At 42.3% G+C, this 17,117-nt stretch overlaps 3 protein-coding genes across 4 annotated transcripts; all 3 read right to left on the bottom strand.

The window, feature by feature from the left end:
* Positions 1 to 2,204: 2,204 nt before the first annotated feature.
* LOC128418919 (olfactory receptor 1019-like) lies at positions 2,205 to 3,141 on the bottom strand. Its single transcript, XM_053399099.1, has one exon. It carries the CDS (start codon positions 3,138 to 3,140, stop codon positions 2,205 to 2,207), a length of 936 nt encoding a protein of 311 aa, XP_053255074.1. The 5' UTR covers position 3,141.
* Positions 3,142 to 6,350: 3,209 nt separating this feature from the next.
* On the bottom strand, positions 6,351 to 7,298 carry LOC128418899 (olfactory receptor 1019-like). Its single transcript, XM_053399065.1, has one exon. The coding sequence runs from the start codon at positions 7,296 to 7,298 to the stop codon at positions 6,351 to 6,353; it is 948 nt and encodes a 315-aa protein (XP_053255040.1).
* A 2,502-nt stretch (positions 7,299 to 9,800) lies between these two features.
* LOC128418908 (olfactory receptor 1020-like) lies at positions 9,801 to 13,994 on the bottom strand. Of its 2 annotated transcripts, XM_053399076.1 has the most exons (2): positions 13,986 to 13,994; positions 9,801 to 10,730 (listed from the first exon to the last, which is right to left on the bottom strand). In XM_053399076.1, exons 1-2 carry the CDS (start codon positions 13,992 to 13,994, stop codon positions 9,801 to 9,803), a joined length of 939 nt encoding a protein of 312 aa, XP_053255051.1. The 2 variants fall into 2 exon arrangements, with proteins under 2 accessions (XP_053255051.1, XP_053255060.1); XM_053399085.1 differs by lacking the exon at positions 13,986 to 13,994 and having other exon boundaries at positions 9,801 to 10,736.
* Positions 13,995 to 17,117: the final 3,123 nt, after the last annotated feature.

The raw sequence follows: 17,117 nt of genomic DNA, 5'->3' as shown, positions 1-17,117 counted from the left end.
TTTCCAGAGGTATGGCAACCCTACTATTAACTCATGTTCACCAGGGCCTTTTAAACTTCAGATTAGCAGCCAATCCATTTTATTCTACTGTGGTTTAGTCTGGGTTGCCTAGTTTTTATACTAATTTTATTTGGTCCCTCTGTTAGTTTTAACTGATTACTAAAATTGAGTGCTAACCATGATTTTAGTGGTTTGAACTGTTTTCATTCTCTTTTAACAATTTTATGATTCTCTGCAAACCATGACGGCTTTGATTTATATTTCAAAAGTGAAGTATAAATTTTTGAATAAATGAAATAAGTATATTTTTAAAAAATAATTAAAAGAAGGTATCATTGAGCAGGAAATAAAGCACTCCCTCCCAGCTCAAGCATTCCACCATTTATATCTGTGAGTATTGTGATGGTGACCTGATGGCCAAACCAATCAAAACCTCCAGAGGGAAAACCCCTCTAAGTGCAGAAATTAACTACAAACACAAATCCTGAAACCCATAAGGGAACCCAACCCCTGCCCGTGAGAAATGAAGATGTGGCAGTAGTACCACCTACCCACTTTACCTGGTCACACCCTGAAGGCAAATAAACAGGTTTCCCCTGCGTGACTCCAGCCCAGGGTCCCAGAGCTCCTAGCAGATGAGGCAAGTTGGTCTCATAGGTTTTCCCTATCCAGCTCCAGGGCCCCAGAGTCCCAAGATTCAACTTCAGGGGCATCCCCTCATCCAAAAGGTGTCTAAGGAGATCACCTAGGTTACAGCTCCTTCCTACACCTAACCATCCAAAGTGACTGAATCAACATATTTATATGCCACGAGAGCGGAGGGCAACCTATAGACTTCAGGAGCAAGGCTTCAACACCTCCCAAATGCAATGTGTCAGGAAGATTTGGGGCATGGCAAAGCAGGACAGAGTCTCAAACAAAGATGTGGTCTTCCAAACCCACATTCCCATCACGTTCACCTCCCAGGATCTCTCAGTGACATCTATGATGGCTTGGTCATGACCACAGAATGGAAAACGACAGGAACCCCAAGGACATGCTGCAAAGGGAGCTGGCTTCTGGCACCAAGCCAATTGGCAGACCAACTCTGTGTTGTGAAAGATGTCTGTAAACAGGACGGGAAGGCTGGCAACATTAACTCTGTTGTGTGGGAATCCCTTGCAGGTGGCCATAGTGCCGGGAGACAGTCAGGTTGTGTATTCACAGCAGTGACGAGAGGAGGAAGGACTGCTGGATGGAGTGCAGAAAGAAGGAACGCCATGGTGCATCTTTAGCAGCAAAACCAGATGCCTTCATCTGCCCCAGAACCAGCAAAACATGCCTCGCCTGTATCAGTCTCTACAGCCAAAGCAGGTGCTGTAAATCTCCAGCACTTTGACTTCACCCATGAAGGCACACTCATCCATTGTTTCCCAGGGCCAACAGAAGACAGCCAATCATGCTGTGGAATACTAATGCCACCTACTGACTACTCAGAGAGGAATAGGCAAAAAAAAAAAAAAAGCGCAACCCACTAGGACAGTGGTGGCAAACCTATGGCACATGTGCCAGAGTGGGCACATGGAGCCCTCTCTGTGGGAACGTGCACCATCGCCCCAGCATTGCCATTCGAGGTTTACATCTGCCCCCCATGCCATTGCAGGGTGGAAATGCTCCCTAGAGCACTCTCTGCCCGCAGCAGCGTTGGGGGAAGTAGCATTCCCACCAAGCAGCTGGTTTCTGGCCGCGCCGCTACCGCCATGCCACTGTGGGTGTGAAACTGTGTAGGAAAAGGAAAAGGTGCACGTGATTGGTTGCTCCATCAAGGTTTTTTGTTGATTGCTCCCTGACGGCGAACGTTGAGACTATCGGTTGCCTCTGCTTCCTTCTTGCATGTGAGTGTTTTTCTGAACCCTCCCCCCCCCAAAAAGCTTCAACAACTCAACAACTCTGAGCAATCCTACCGCAAAAAGCTCAACAACTCTGGGGGCATGGTATACACAAAAAAATGAAGTATATTCAAGTGTTTATCCCATAAGTGCCGTTTTGGCACTTTGTGATAAATATGTGGGTTTTGGGTTGCAGTTTGGGCACTCGATCTCTAAAAGGCTTGCCACCACTGCAGTAGGACAATTACACATGCACACACAAATGAAACAAATACACATTTTATGTCTTGGTTAATATGTATTGGAAACTGAAACTCATCTTGAAAAGGAAATGTATTAATTTAATGAAATCTTCCCTATCATCCTTAGGAAAGCATCCTTCACATCTTTATTTCTCAGACTGTAAATCAATGGATTTAGCATGGGGATCACAAGAGTATAGAACACCGAAACAATTTTATCTTCATCTGTTGAGACACTGGAATTGGGCCTCATATACATAAAGATGATGGTCCCATAGAAGATTGTGACAGATGTGAGGTGGGAGGCACAGGTGGAAAAGGCTTTGTGTCTGCCCTGGGCAGAGCGAATCCGCAGGATGGCAAAAATAATGTAGATATAGGAGATGAGGATGATCAACAAAGTGGTCACGACTATCACAGTACATAAGATAAAGTGTACAGTGTTAGTCACTTCTGTGCTTGAACAAGAAAGTTTCAGGATGGGAGGGATGTCACAAAAGAAGTGACTGATAACATTTGAGCTGCAGAAGGACAGGCTAAATATCAATGGAGCCTGAACAGCTGAATTCAGAAATCCACAAATATATGCACCTGTTACTAAGGCTATACAGAGCTTTTTAGACATGGCAGCACAATAGAGTAATGGGTTGCAAATGGCAGTGAAGCGATCATAAGCCATAATAGCTAGAAGGCAAGTTTCAACTGTAGCAAACATACAGAAAAAGAAGAATTGCACGGTACACTCTGTGAATGGAATAGTGCTATTCTTTTGTAGGAAGGTCATCAGCAACCTAGGAGCGATAGTAGTGGAATAGCCAACGTCAACCAAGGATAGGTTGCTGAGGAAAAAGTACATTGGGGTATGAAGGTTTGCATCAAGAGCAGCTAGGATGATGATGCCAAGATTTCCTGAGACTGTGACAATGTAGATCAAGATAAATGCCAGGAAGAGAATGGTCCACAACTCTGGATGGTCCATGAAGCCCAGAAGGATGAATTCAGTCACAATGCTGTGATTCGTGTATTCCATTATTTACCCCAAAGTTTCCCTAGGAGGAAGGAAATGAAATTGTGAAACAAGTACTGTATATATTTTTAATCCTCATGAAAATTTCCTAGCAGTTTAGTGCAAATTTCTTCTAATAAGCACATTTCTCCTATGCTGTTTAACTAATACGAATTCTTTTGAAGTGATTTTCCATAATGTAATCCAGTTTTGAAGATTATTTTCACCAATATATGCATTTTTGTACCTAATGTTCTTTTTAGAAGGTGGCATCATAAAATACAGGGAAGTCCACATTTCTAAGCATAGCTGAATTTTGGTTTGCATATTGGTTCAAGAAGTACAAATTAAGTCATTTCCACTAAAATGCAAACAAAATTCAATTTAACCTCTATCGCTAGTGGACCTTAAAAATCCACTCAAAAATCTGGGACTGATTCTTCCTCTCACCTCCCATGACCTTAACCCAGTGGGAGAATTCAGTATCACCTTCCTGGCAGGCAAAAGTCCTTGAGGAGGGTAGGCTAATGAAAGGCATTGTCTAGTGAGGAAGTGTTACCCTGGGAATGTCCTATGGACTTAGGGTTACATGAGGACCACATTCCTGACATTCTTTACTCCCTGTATACATGAAGAGTGTATGCATGTTACTATGTCACAGTGATTCAGTCTCCTGTTGGCTGAAATCATGAATGAAAAGTTTAATGATAATTGGAACAATGAATACTCCTGGCTGGAATAGTCTGTCTCCGGTGACATCTGTTTTTGCTAAATTCATTTAAAGGGAAAATACTGGAACTTTCTCTGTCAGTGTTTTAAACAACTGGAAAACTGCACTGGATATCAAAACAGGATTTTCCAAATACTGCACTCCAACTAAAGCACTCCTACTCAGCCTCTGCTTTAAACTGAAACACACACAGTTATTCCTCAAAGTCAGTGTTTAAGATGGGAATTGGAGTCCACCAAAATAACAATGGCAAGGACCTCTTTTCACACCAAAAGCAGACGTTTCTAAATTTCTACATTACACAACACAATTTATTACCCAAGCACTGAGTTTAAAAACACAGGTGTTGGGAGCCCCAAAAATATAACTGGGCTAGTTGAAGCCGCCTGTAAATCAGTATAGCTCTATCTTCAGTCCTGGTTTTAGTCTGAAAAACTCATCCATTTTTCTTAAACATACTCCGCCCTTTTACCACTCCTTTCTTTCACTCCAGCATTTTTTTATTCAGCCTCTGATGCAGCCTCCCCCCTTCCCATCCACTTCTTCTTGAAATGACCCCTTTGGTCTCCACTTGAAATGAAAATAAATAAGAAACACCTTTTACAGTGCAGACTCTCCAGCCCCCAGTCCTGTCTCTCAGCACTCCATGCTCCACAGGGCATCCAGGAGATGCTGTAGGTGGTGAAGGCAGGAGTCCTAGGCTCCTACCACTCTAGTTCTCCAATGCACTCTCCTTATTTACAGCCCTGCATCTCATGCCAGGTGTGCATGAACACTCAAAAACCCCTCTTCCTTCTCTTGTGAACAGCCCAGTTCTTTTCCTTCATCTGCTCTCACCCTGGAGACTGAGGTCAACTGGGAGGGAAAGATGCAAAAACCCCTGGAGAGTCTATGCAATATTTTGCAGAAATGGGAGTTAATTGGGAGAGGAGAGGAGAGGAAAGCAGACTCCCCAGAGAGTCTATGCAGCTTTGGAGCTGGCTCCAGCTGGGATGAAGCTTGCAAGCTCCCTCTTCAACCTTCTTAGTAATATCTGAGCAGGATGGTAACAAGATGAGATTATAATATTGCTCTATGCTGTCAGTGGCAAAGAAACACAATTCTGTGCATTGAATGTGCTCTACTTCAGAGGCTTTCAATATGTACCTCATATCCAGAAGCCTAATTGGTTGGGATGCAAGACAGGGACTTTTCCAATGTGGCACCCAGGTTGTAGGATTATCTCTCCAGAGAGAAACACCAGACTCCCACCTTTTAAACTTCCGATTAGCAGCCAATCCATTTTATTCTACTGTGTTTTAGTCTGGGTTGCCTAGTTTTTATACTAATTTTATTTGGTCCCTCTGTTGGTTTGAACTGATTACTAAAATTGAGTGCTAACCATCATTTTAGTAGTCTGAACTGTTTTCATTGTCTTTTAACAATGTTATAGTTCTCTGCAAACCATGATGGCTTGGATTAATATTTAAAATGTGAAGTATAAATTTTTAAATAAATAAAAGAAGGTAACATTGAGCAGAAAATAAAGCAAGCCAACTGGAAGACTAGCTCTGCATTACAAAAGATTTCTGCAAACGTGACATGAATGCTAGCAACATTAACCCCGTCATGTGGGGATTCCTGGCAGACAACCACAGTGCCTAGAGACAGTCAGATCATATATCCACAGCAGTGACCAAAGGACCAAAGGACCACTGGGAGGACCACAGAAATAAGAAATGTCATGGTGCATCTGTAGCAGCAAAGTAGATGCCTTCATCCGCCACAGATGCAACTAAACATGTCTCTCTTGTATCAGTCTCTACAGCCACAGCAGGTGCTGTAATTGCATGCCAGGACCCGTGGACCCGCAGCTCCCTGGGGTGAATAAATAGACAGGCAACAGTAAATACGATTTGTGGATCAAATAGGCCACCACTTTTATTAGTTGTGAGTGTGAGTGGTTTTTCTTAAACATTGGGTGAAGCCAATTTAAACCACTCCACCCAATTGCTGGGAATGCATCTAATGATAGACCACCATGGGGAGCGGGCCTATGACCTACATCAAATAGCAGATCCCCCGGGCAGTCCCTGTTAGAGGAGTGATATGACCCTAGTCCCCGTCTGGGCGTTGGTTATAGACCACTCTCCCCGGATCCCTTTAACAAAATGCCCATAACCAAAGAGGGGCAGGAAGAGGTTACAAGCTACCCTCTACCCAATATCAGGGCTTCCCCAATGTCCAACCTCCCACTGTAACTCTCCAGCGGTTTGACTTTACCCGTGAGGACAAACTCATCCATTGTCTCCCAAGACACACGGATGCCAGCCAACCATGCTATGTACTATTAATGCCACCTACTGACAATTAAGTGTGGAATGGGCAAAAAAAGAAAAAAAAGCAACACACCAGTAGGACAATTACACACACACACACACACACACACACACAAATAGAACAAATACACACTTTCTTGGTTATTATCTACTGGAAACTCAAACTCATCTTGAAGAATAACTGACTTAATTTAATGAGATCTTTCCATTCATCCTTAGGAAAGCATTCTTCACATCTTTATTTCTCAGACTGTAGATGAAAGGATTTAGCATGGGGATCACAAGAGTATAGAACACTGAAACAATTTTATCTTCATCCGTTGAGACACTGGAATTGGGCCTCAGATACATAAAGATAATGGTCCCATAGAAGATTGTGACAGACGTGAGGTGGGAGGCACAGGTGGAAAAAGCTTTGTGCCTGCCCTGAGCAGAGTGAATCCGCAAGATGGCAAAAATAATGTAGCTATAGGAGATGAGGATAATCAACAAAGTGGCTGTGACTATTGCAGTAGAAAAGATGAAATGCACAGTGTTAGCCACTTCTGTGCTTGAACAGGAAAGTTTCAGGATAGGAGGTATGTCACAAAAGAAATGATTGATAACATTTGAGCTGCAGAAAGAAAGGCTAAATATCAATGAAGTCTGTGCAGCTGAATTCACAAAGCCACAAATATATGCACCTATTACTAAGACCAGACAGAGCTTTTTAGACATGGCAACAAAATAGAGTAATGGGTTGCAAATGGCAGTGAAGCGATCATAAGCCATAATAGCTAGAAGACAAGTTTCGACTGTGATAAATAAACACAAAAAGAAAAATTGCACGGTACACTCTGTGAATGCAATAGCATTATTGCTCTCCAGAAAGGTCATCAGCAACCTGGGAGCAATAGTAGTAGAATAGCCAACGTCAACCAAGGAAAGGTTGCTGAGGAAAAAGTACATGGGAGTGTGCAGGTTTGCATCAAGGCTGGCTAGTATGATGATGCCAAGATTTCCTGACACTGTGACAATGTAGATCAAGAGGAACAGCAGGAAGAGAAGGGCCCACAGCTCAGGATGTTCCATAAAGCCAAGAAGGATGAATTCAGTCACCATGGTTTGATTTGGGTACTCCATCATTAATCCCATAGTTTCCCTAGGAGGAAAAGCAAAAATGAAATAAAAAGGAAGTAATTTTATTTTTTTATTCTTAAAAATTCTCATGAAAATATGTCAGCATTTTAGTGTGAATCTCTTTCACTAAACACATTTTTGCATGCACTTTCAATTAATATCCACATATTGGCAAGAGATCCCACCTAATTCAGTTCACTTTGTTGTTTTCAGGAATGTACATATGCATTTTTGTACATATTATTTGGTGGAAGAACTACATCACAAAATTCAGAGCAGTGTAGATTTGGTCTAAAGTTTTTGACTATCATATTGGTTTGAAAAGTGTAAACTCAGTGGTTTCTCATTAAAACCCAAACCAAATTCTCATCTATCCCTAGTTATGACTATCTTTACCAGCACTGGGGCTAATTAATGCACAATCAAGTGATGACTTGTATTAAAATTGCAGAAATTATCAGAAACCATGAATTTTTTAAAAAAATATCAACTTCCATGGCACAATGGGAGGAATTAAGTGCTGGGTTCTTCTGAATGTTCTGTCATGACAAGTACATCAGCTTGCTAGACAGGATGTTCCATTACCTTCTCCCACTGTGTGCAGTTTGGGGTTTCTCCTTACCAGGGCTATAGGGGAGGAGAGGGAGAAACCCCCATTGTGAAGTTGGAAGTCATCAAATGGGCTCCTGTTCATGAGAGTTGTTCATTGAATCCCACCATTTAATAGTTTTAAATGTCAGCCATTGTTGAGCTTAGGCATGAGTCATCAGGTCATAATCAACACATGATGTAAAGGACCCCTGGATGGTGCAGGTATGAGAAGGATTTTTTCCAAGTGAGACGCACATTACCTGGTAGACAGCCTTCTGGAGTATACATGGCAGTTGGGTGGGATCAGATCGGCACACACCCACGAAATCAGAAATCCTCAACTGAAGCCCATTCATTTCTCATGTAAGCATAGTACTCAGAAACAACCAGCTCAGGCATAAGACTTTGAAGAGTCTGGTGCAATCATCAAGTGCATGTTTCATATTGTTACATACCCATATTGCTGCTTCCTAGAAAGACTTGCTTCCAGTATCTTTTGCAGCAGCTTCCATCCATACCACCTGCTATTCTTAAATCTTGGACAATAAAACAAGCTTCAATAATTAAGGCTGCAGTTATTAGGGGGAGTATATATGGCTGAACGTAATGAGATTTACTTCTGAGCATAATACTCCATATTCTATTATGTTTAAGCAAATACAACTGGGCACAGGTTCTTTCTTTTGACTACCCCCCCCCCCGATTTTGTGTCAGTTTGCTGCAAATGTCAAAATGAAAGGCTTTTAAAGAGTTGGTCCAATTGAATGCAATATCTCTTACCGACATAACAAAAATGCAGAAAAAATGATGATGGTAGCTTAGCTAAGCTGGTAACTCTTACCAGTGGAAAGAAAAGTCATTTCATGACTACAAGAGTATTACTGTGTGAATTAGCAAGATGTGTTTATATATGATTCCTTGGAAACTAGGGACATAGACCCCATGGGACTTTCTAAGTAAGATATAGCTGGGATTGCAACATTCCCTTCAGGTCCACTAGGGAATAGTAGATGACTACAAAGTAATATATTGTCTCAGATCTAGAGCACCAGTTCACATCACTTCTTGGTTGTTGTTGTTTTTTTATTTAACCAGTCTACATTCCAAGAATACACGAGTAGTGTACAAAAACAGAGTATCAAACAGAATACAAATCATAAAGCAATGCTAAAAACACAAAGCCAACAAGAATTTGAAACTGCAGAACTAGAATGGACTAATTCAGGGTGCTTTGGGAGAAAAAAAAATCTCAACACATTTGGAAACGTAACAAAGGGTGGTATCCAACTAGCATGTCTCATTAGTGCATGGATTTTGACTTGCACAATGAGACTTTCTCCCTCTCCTCCCCCTGGTGCATCTCCTGTGGAGTCCCCAAATCTGCTCCAGAGGGCTGAGAGAACCTCAGAACATATTTAGGGGACATGTGGAAGGAGAAGGGGAGGAGTCCCATTGCGCAAGGCTTAGCTGACAATGCATCAAAGTGAATTAAACATATGTGATAACCAGGTGTGAGGCTCGGGGGGAGGGGGAGGGGAGGGAATCCAATACCACCCAAGGCCATGGATCAAAACTTTCAGAATAAATGGAGAACATGACCAACAGAGAAATCATTTTCAAAAAGGTCAGTGTATTTCATCCCAAGAGCCATGTGTGTGTGGTGAACCCACCATGGCTTTTCATAGTTCACACAGATGCCCAAACACAAAGAATTTAACTGAACATCACTGGCTCAAAATAAGTCCCTAAAGAGTCACACATGTTACAGGTAGCATCAACAGTAACAGGAAAAGTGGCTTGCTTGTAGGAACAATTGGCCACTGCTGTGGGGTAACTGGACAGGGGGAATTCATGCCCTTATGGCAATGGTGGTGGAGGCAGGATGAGCCTTAATCAGTACTGTGGCAATGAGCAGTTGCAGAGTGGCTACTTCAGAAATGCCACCTTGCCTACTATCCTGCATGCAGCATCTTTCACATCTTTGTTCCTTAGGCTGTAGATGAGAGGGTTGAGCAAGGATGTCACGAGAGTATAGAACACAGAAACTATTTTGTCCTGATCCTTTGGGAAACTGGAGCCAGGCCGTATATACATGAAGATGATGGTTCCAAAGAAGATAGTGACTGTGGTCAGGTGGGAAGCACAGGTGGAGAAGGCTTTGTATCTGCCCTGGGCAGAATGGATCTGCATGATAGCAAAAACTATGGCAATGTAGGAGACCAAGACAATGAGAAAAGTCGTCAGTGCAATGACAGTGGATAAAATGAAATGCACAGTGCGAGTGACATGGGTGTCAGAACAGGACAACTGGAGTATAGGAGGAACATCACAGAAAAAATGATTAATGATATTTGAACTGCAGAAGGACAAATTGAATATGAAAATGGTATGGATAGTTGAACTTGCCAAGCCACAACTATATGCAACTACCACCAATATGGCACACAACTTCTTTGACATAACAGCAAAATAGAGCAGTGGGTTGCAGATGGCTGTGAAGCGATCGTACGCCATCACAGCAAGAAGGCAGCCTTCAGTGGTCACAAACAGACAAAAAAAGAAAAACTGCACTGTGCATCCCTTGAAAGAAATGGCTGTCTTCTCTGCCACAAAGGTTGTCAGCAACTTGGGGGCAATGGCAGTTGAATAACCAATATCGATAATGGAGAGGTTTCTCAGGAAAAAGTACATTGGGGTGTGGAGCCGAGCATCCACACTGGTTACTATGATTATCCCAAGGTTGCCTACCAGCGTGGCTACATAGATAACCAGGAACAAGATGAAGAGGGGGACTTGGAGGTCAGGGTGGTCCATGAATCGTACAAGGATGAATTCCGTTACAGAAGTGAGATTTTGCTTCATTATTATTCCTCTATAATGGGATAAAAATAATTATTAGCATAATGTGACAATCAAGGTCAACCACATCTTTGCTTTTCTACATCCCTCAGGAGTATATTGCGCAAAGGCAATAGAGATGATCCCTGCTTGATGTGTAATAGGAGGAAGTTCAAAAGGGTAGGTACCACCACACTAAAAGCCTGATTCCTATGTCATATGCTATGGACTTTCTAGTAAGATGGAATCTGCAGGAGGCCCTCTCCTGAAGTGTGAGGTGATTGATCTGGTACATAATGAAACATTACAATTTCATAATACAGCATCAAACAATTGCAAAACAGGGACAGGGCCACATTTTTAAAAAAATAAATCATAAAAATAAAACGATTTCAGGGTTCCCTAACCTGGGTGCAGCCACTGGGAATACCTTCTCTTTTGTCCCATCCTAAGTGGGACACTGAGAAGAGTCTCTCATCATCATCATCATCATCATCATCATTATTATTATTATTATTAAATTGTTTTGTCAGAAACAGTAACACAGTTTCTGCTTTGATGAACTTGTTCACTGGACACTGATGTGAAATCAATAAGAAAATTCACTGAAGCAACCTTTATTTGGGGGAAGACCAGTCTCATAATGACTGGATTGCTTGGAAAAGCAGCCTCCATCATTTCATGTAAAGAGAGGTTGAGAAAGCCTTCGTCAGACATTTTCTAGAGCACAGTTTCAAGTCTACCAACTTTGCTTTAAATAACCAGAATAAAAATCCATTCGTGAAAAAAGAGCTATAACCAGTGCCCCTAAACATTTTGTGAATCTAAATTTGGCCTCATTGAGGGGCAGTATTTCAATATGAGCAGGAAAATGAGAGTACTCCTAAACATTACTTTAGAAAAAAAGCACAGGGTACAATGGAGGTTTTGACTGAGTAGTTCTCTACCTACTGCATTGAATGAGGGGGTTAGCATTCTTACCACCAGTTTTGAAAGGAATAACTAAAAATGTCTTTGTTTCCTACCTTTTCCTCCCCCCCCTTTCTTTGTGTAGAATTCAGGTAGACTATTTTGCGTAGCAAATCAGTTTGACATCAGAACATATATTTAGAATTACCGTAGATATAATAAGCACTCAAGTAGGCTTGCCAACATGCATTCTAACTGTAATTTCCACAGCAACGTCCTTCCTTGTGGGAGGATGAAGTCTCTCTCTGTATCTTTCTGTATCTCCTCGTCTCTCTCTCTTTTGCACAAAAGTTGCTAAAACTGAATTGCTGGCATTTTGAAATTCTCTCACCCCCACCACATGTAGAAGTGCAATCTATTGTGCCTGTATTTTGAGGGATGTACTTCTGGATGAATAATGGGCACCTATTGGCTAGTGCTCACAACATCATTAATGTCCAGTGATGCATCTTTTCCATCCATATACCAACATTCTTTTACACATCAAAAAAGTAGGGATTAAAAATTATGTTATTCTATGAATTTAAGATTGCAATCCTTAAACACATTCACATCAGAGTAAGTTGCAAGCTCCCAAATTTTACAGTGCAAATATAAGATGCCAGTCAGAACTTGTTGCACCATTGCAGCTGGGCAATGTGGATAATCTAGCCTTTCAAAATATTTCTGCACTGCTTAAGTGTACCTTTCATAAGAAACCAGAGGCTTTTCTCCTGGGCATGGTAGGCCAATTGGTGTCAGGGAAAGATAGGACGTTTTTTATGTACGCTACAACAGCAGCAAGAGTTCTTTTAGCAAAGTATTGGAAGACACAAGAACTACCCACGCTGGAAGAGTGGCAGACGAAGGTGATTGACTATATGGGACTGGCTGAGATGACGGGCAGAATCCGTGACCAAGGGAAAGAGATGGTGGAAGAAGATTGGAAGAAATTTAAACTTTATCTTAAGAACTGTTGTAAAATTATTGAGTGTTAAAATGTCATGGGTAAGGTAAAGCAGATTTGCAGCGATAAATGATTGGGTAAGAGAAAAAGGTTAAAGAAAGTGAATTATAAGTAATTGAGATTAGGGGTTGCTGAAAAAGTTTAAAACAGGGATGCAGAAAAGGGAGGCATGGGGAAGTCGTCGAAATTGGGTATAAGGAAAAAAGGTTATGAAATTATACATGTTTATATGTTTGTTTGTTTTTGTATTGTCACTTGTAATGTGTTATAATATATGTTGGAAAATCAATAAAAATTTTATAAAAAAAATATATATATATTTCTGCACTGGTTGCACCCAGCACTTTTTTTTAAAGAAAGCCTGGATTGTGGCTGTGAGTCCCAGAATGGTTTCTTTTCTCCCACCTGTGAAAAGCCTCTCCCCATTTATTGCCAAGGCAGCTGTAGACAATAAAGAAATAAATAGCCCTGCAGCACCCAAACAGTCCTTAGGGTTTGCTGGGTCACAACAAATATAGATAAATAAGGAGATATTATAAATGGATGATTAAAAAGATAATGCACCAATAATGATCCCCTTGACTTTAAAGTGGTTTTGCATGGGTTGGAGTTTGGCAATGCCAAAAGGAATAAACTTCTAGATTAATAAATGGATGATAATAAGTGGATGAATCTATGTGATGTTCGTACCTCACTCAATGTTTCTGAAGATCAGCTTTGGCTTTGTAGATCCCTAGGAAACCTGCAAGAGATTTGTAATGCAGCATCATAAAAGGGCTTTCAAACCCTACCCAAGTTTGGTGGCTACTGAAAACTTGTTTAGCTTCCAGACAATTTAGCTGCTTATACTTCTGAATGCCAGAGAACATTTGTTTGTTTTTTTGCCAATATTTCATGAGTCAACCATAAGAAGAAGAAATAGTCTAAGAACTCTTACCTGTGAATCACAAAATGTCATTCCCAAAGCTTAAAAAGCAAGGAAATGTGGATAGAATTTCTCGCTTTATAGTTGGTTTGGTATTGAGCTAGAAACAGAATTGCTGAAATTCTCAGGAGAGAAACCCATATCATTAAAATATTCAGTATGACCTCTTCGCATAGTCATCACCTGAGGACCTGCAAGCTGGGAGTTTATTTCCATAATTGGTTTGAAACAAAACTGTCCCCATGCCACTCATTTCAGTACATATTTTCAGCCATTAATCTACTCCATGTCACTTTAATGTAAGCTTGCATATAGAAGTCATTTACTCTTTGCTTATAGCTGCTTATTGCTGCACTATTTCTGCCAGTGCAATACTCACAATGCAGTAGATCAGGCTTCCTCAGCCTCCGCCCTCCAGATGTTTTGAGACTACAATTCCCATTATCCCTGACCATTGGTCTTGCTAGCTAGGGATCATGGGAGTTGTAGGCCAAAAACATCTGGAGGGCTGAGATTGAGGAAGCCTGCAGTAGATTCAGCAGCAGCTGCAGTATATCTTATCCCCCCAAATAATGAGCAATGAGGCCAACCTAACAATAGCAACATATTTGGTATGTTGGCCTTTGGCTAATTAATCACTATATGGCCATTTAAACTATATAGGAGGTTTATTGTTTTGGTTTGTTACTATGTGTTCTGTTGAGGAGGCCAGGTGGGAATTTTTCCACTTGGCAAATTGGCACCGGCCATGTGGTTTTCGCCTGCCTCGTAGCAATCGTCACAAATTTGTAAGGTTTGGCGGTTAGGCATTGGTAAAACCTGGTTTATGGGAGGGGAGGTTGTGGCCTTCACCTGCCCCTCCTCTTTAAGGGTATTCCATTAAAGGGATCCGGGGGTGTGGATCTTGTCCGAAGCCCGGGTAGGGGCTAGGGCCATGCCATGACCCCATTGGGGACCCTGGGGGAGCTCTCAGTTGATGTACATCAACAGGGCTCCCCCTACTGGTGATTGACCCTAACTGGACTACCTGCATGGTGGGCAGGAGTCAGATATAGTCAATTCATTTCCAGTGACTAAGCCAATACCACTCACATTCTGTAAGCAATAAAGTGGTGGCCTTAATTATCCCATTAACCTAAAATACTGGTGTCTTATGTGTTTTATTATTCAACAAATGGGGGAGGGCTCAGGGCCTTGACAGAGCCACAGCTTCATGATCTGTCCTTCCAGTGAGCACTCAGGGGCTGATTTCCTTAAGAATGGAGAGGTTTGATCTTCTTGCAGTCCATGGGTCTCTCAAGAGTCTCCTCCAGCACCATAATTCAAAAGCATCAATTCTTCGGCAATCAGCCTTGTTTATGGTCCAGCTCTCACTTCCATACATCACTACTGGGAAAACCATAGCTTTAACTATATGGACCTTTATTGGCAAGGTGATGTCTCTGCTTTTTAAGATGCTGTCTAGGTTTGTAATTGCTTTTCTCCCAAGAAGCAGGCGTCTTTTAATTTCGTGACTGCTGTCACCATCTGCAGTGATCATGGAGCCCAAGAAAGTAAAATCTCTCACTGCCTCCATTTCTTCCCCTTCTATTTGCCAGGAGGTGATGGGACCAGTGGCCATGATCTTCGTTTTTTTGATGTTGAGCTTCAGACCATATTTTGCGCTCTCCTCTTTCCCCCTCATTAAAAGGTTCTTTAATTCCTCCTCACTTTCTGCCATCAAGGTTGTGTCATCTGCATATCTGAGGTTGTTGATATTTCTTCTGGCAATTTTAATTCCGGCTAGGGATTCATCCAGCCCAGCCTTTTGCATGATGAATTCTGCATATAAGTTAAATAAGCAGGGAGACAATATACAGTCTTGTCGTACTCCTTTCCCAATTTTCAGTGATCACTTCATGGATCACTGCCTTACCATGGCGAAGGGGCTTGAATAACTCAGAGAAGCTATGAACTATGCCGTGCAGGGCCACCCAAGATGGACAGGTCATAGTGGAGAGTTTTGACCAAATGTGATCCACCTGGAGCAGGAACCGGCAAGCCACTCCAGTATCACTGCCAAGAAAACTCCATGGACAAAGACAACAGACATGCAACTAGCCTTCCTCATTGATATCAGCAGCCTCTGCTCATGTGTTGCATCTAACTAATCAGACCTAGGCACTTGAACAATTCTACTTCTCCCATTGGTTTCTGATAAGGGTGGAAATGCCTCTTTTTGATTGCACCACAATGGAATCTAGAGGTTACTACTGGACGGCACTGCTAGAGTACACCATGGGCAACAATGCATCTGTTACAGCATTTTCCATGGTATAAAAACACACCCATTTTTCCTTCCTGAATTTTGAAATGTATCTTTACCTCTTAGTAAAGGTTAATGGTGGTGACCCCTTTAGCAGCTTTAAGTTAGGTGCCTGACAATGATATTAAGGATTTGTTTCAGTTTTCATGACAACATTTGATCTGCTGATGATGGGTCCTAGTCTACGTCCCTACTTCAAGGACACAGTGGAACAATCCAGCAGTTGCATTAAGGAAGAAGCTGCACTGAAAAAGAAAAAGAAACATGGAAACATGCCTTTCTTTTAGGAAGGCGCATAAGGCTGCAATACATGCCTGGATTGTGAAAATTCTAGTCCTTGTGTCAGAAGACCTTTTGGCAGATACAGGGAGATACAAAAGTGGTATAAATAAAGCATTGTGTCCTAAATGTAATAGACATCAAAGCCACAATGGTAAATATATGGTGTGTAAGTAAATCCCACTGATATTTTGAATGGACGTGCTGTTGGTTATAACTTTGATACATGTACTAGTGGTTTCAGATGGAGTACCGTTTTTTTCGCCCCAGGGGTGCACCACCCCATAGGACGTACCTAGGTTTTTTTTGGGGGGGAAATAAAGAAAAAAAATTATTTCTCCCCCAGGCGCAGGGCTGGCGTGGGGGAAGCCCGAGCTTCCCCCGACCCCTGCCCCCAGAACAGCCTGCTATCCGCAAGCCTAGGGAGACCGGCGGGAAGTCGTCTCCCGAGGCTTGCGGAGAGGTGTGCAAAGCCCGGGCGCGCTCTTCAGCGCACCGCAGGCTTCAGAATGCAGGCAGCTCTGCGCAGCCCTCGGGAGCCCAGTGCGACTTCGCACCGGGCTCCATAGGGTTGCGCAGAGCTGCGCGAAGCCCGGGGCTGCAGGCAGCTCTGTGCAGCCCTTGGGAGATCAGTGCGACTTCGCGCCGAGCTCCCTAGGGTTGCGCAGAGCTTCCTGAAGCCTGGAGAGCGAGAGGCGTCGGTGCGCACTGACCCCTCTCGCTCTCCAGGCTTCAGCGAAAGCCTGCATTCGCCCCATAGGACGCACACACATTTCCCCTTCATTTTTGGAGGGGAAAAAGTGCGTCCTATAGGGCGAAAAATACGGCAATTTCATAGCTCTATAAATACTTGAAGAGGAACATTTCACAAGTTTTTGCTCAAGACAGCTACATTTCATTAAATGAACATGGTTGTTAAACAGATAAAGCAATAGCAAATAGTGTGATGGACAGATCTAACCATGTCCAGGAAAACTGACA

This window comes from Podarcis raffonei, chromosome 1, assembly GCF_027172205.1.
Source record: "Podarcis raffonei isolate rPodRaf1 chromosome 1, rPodRaf1.pri, whole genome shotgun sequence".
Lineage (NCBI taxonomy): Eukaryota > Metazoa > Chordata > Lepidosauria > Squamata > Lacertidae > Podarcis > Podarcis raffonei.
This window is presented reverse-complemented; position numbering and strand designations above follow the sequence as displayed.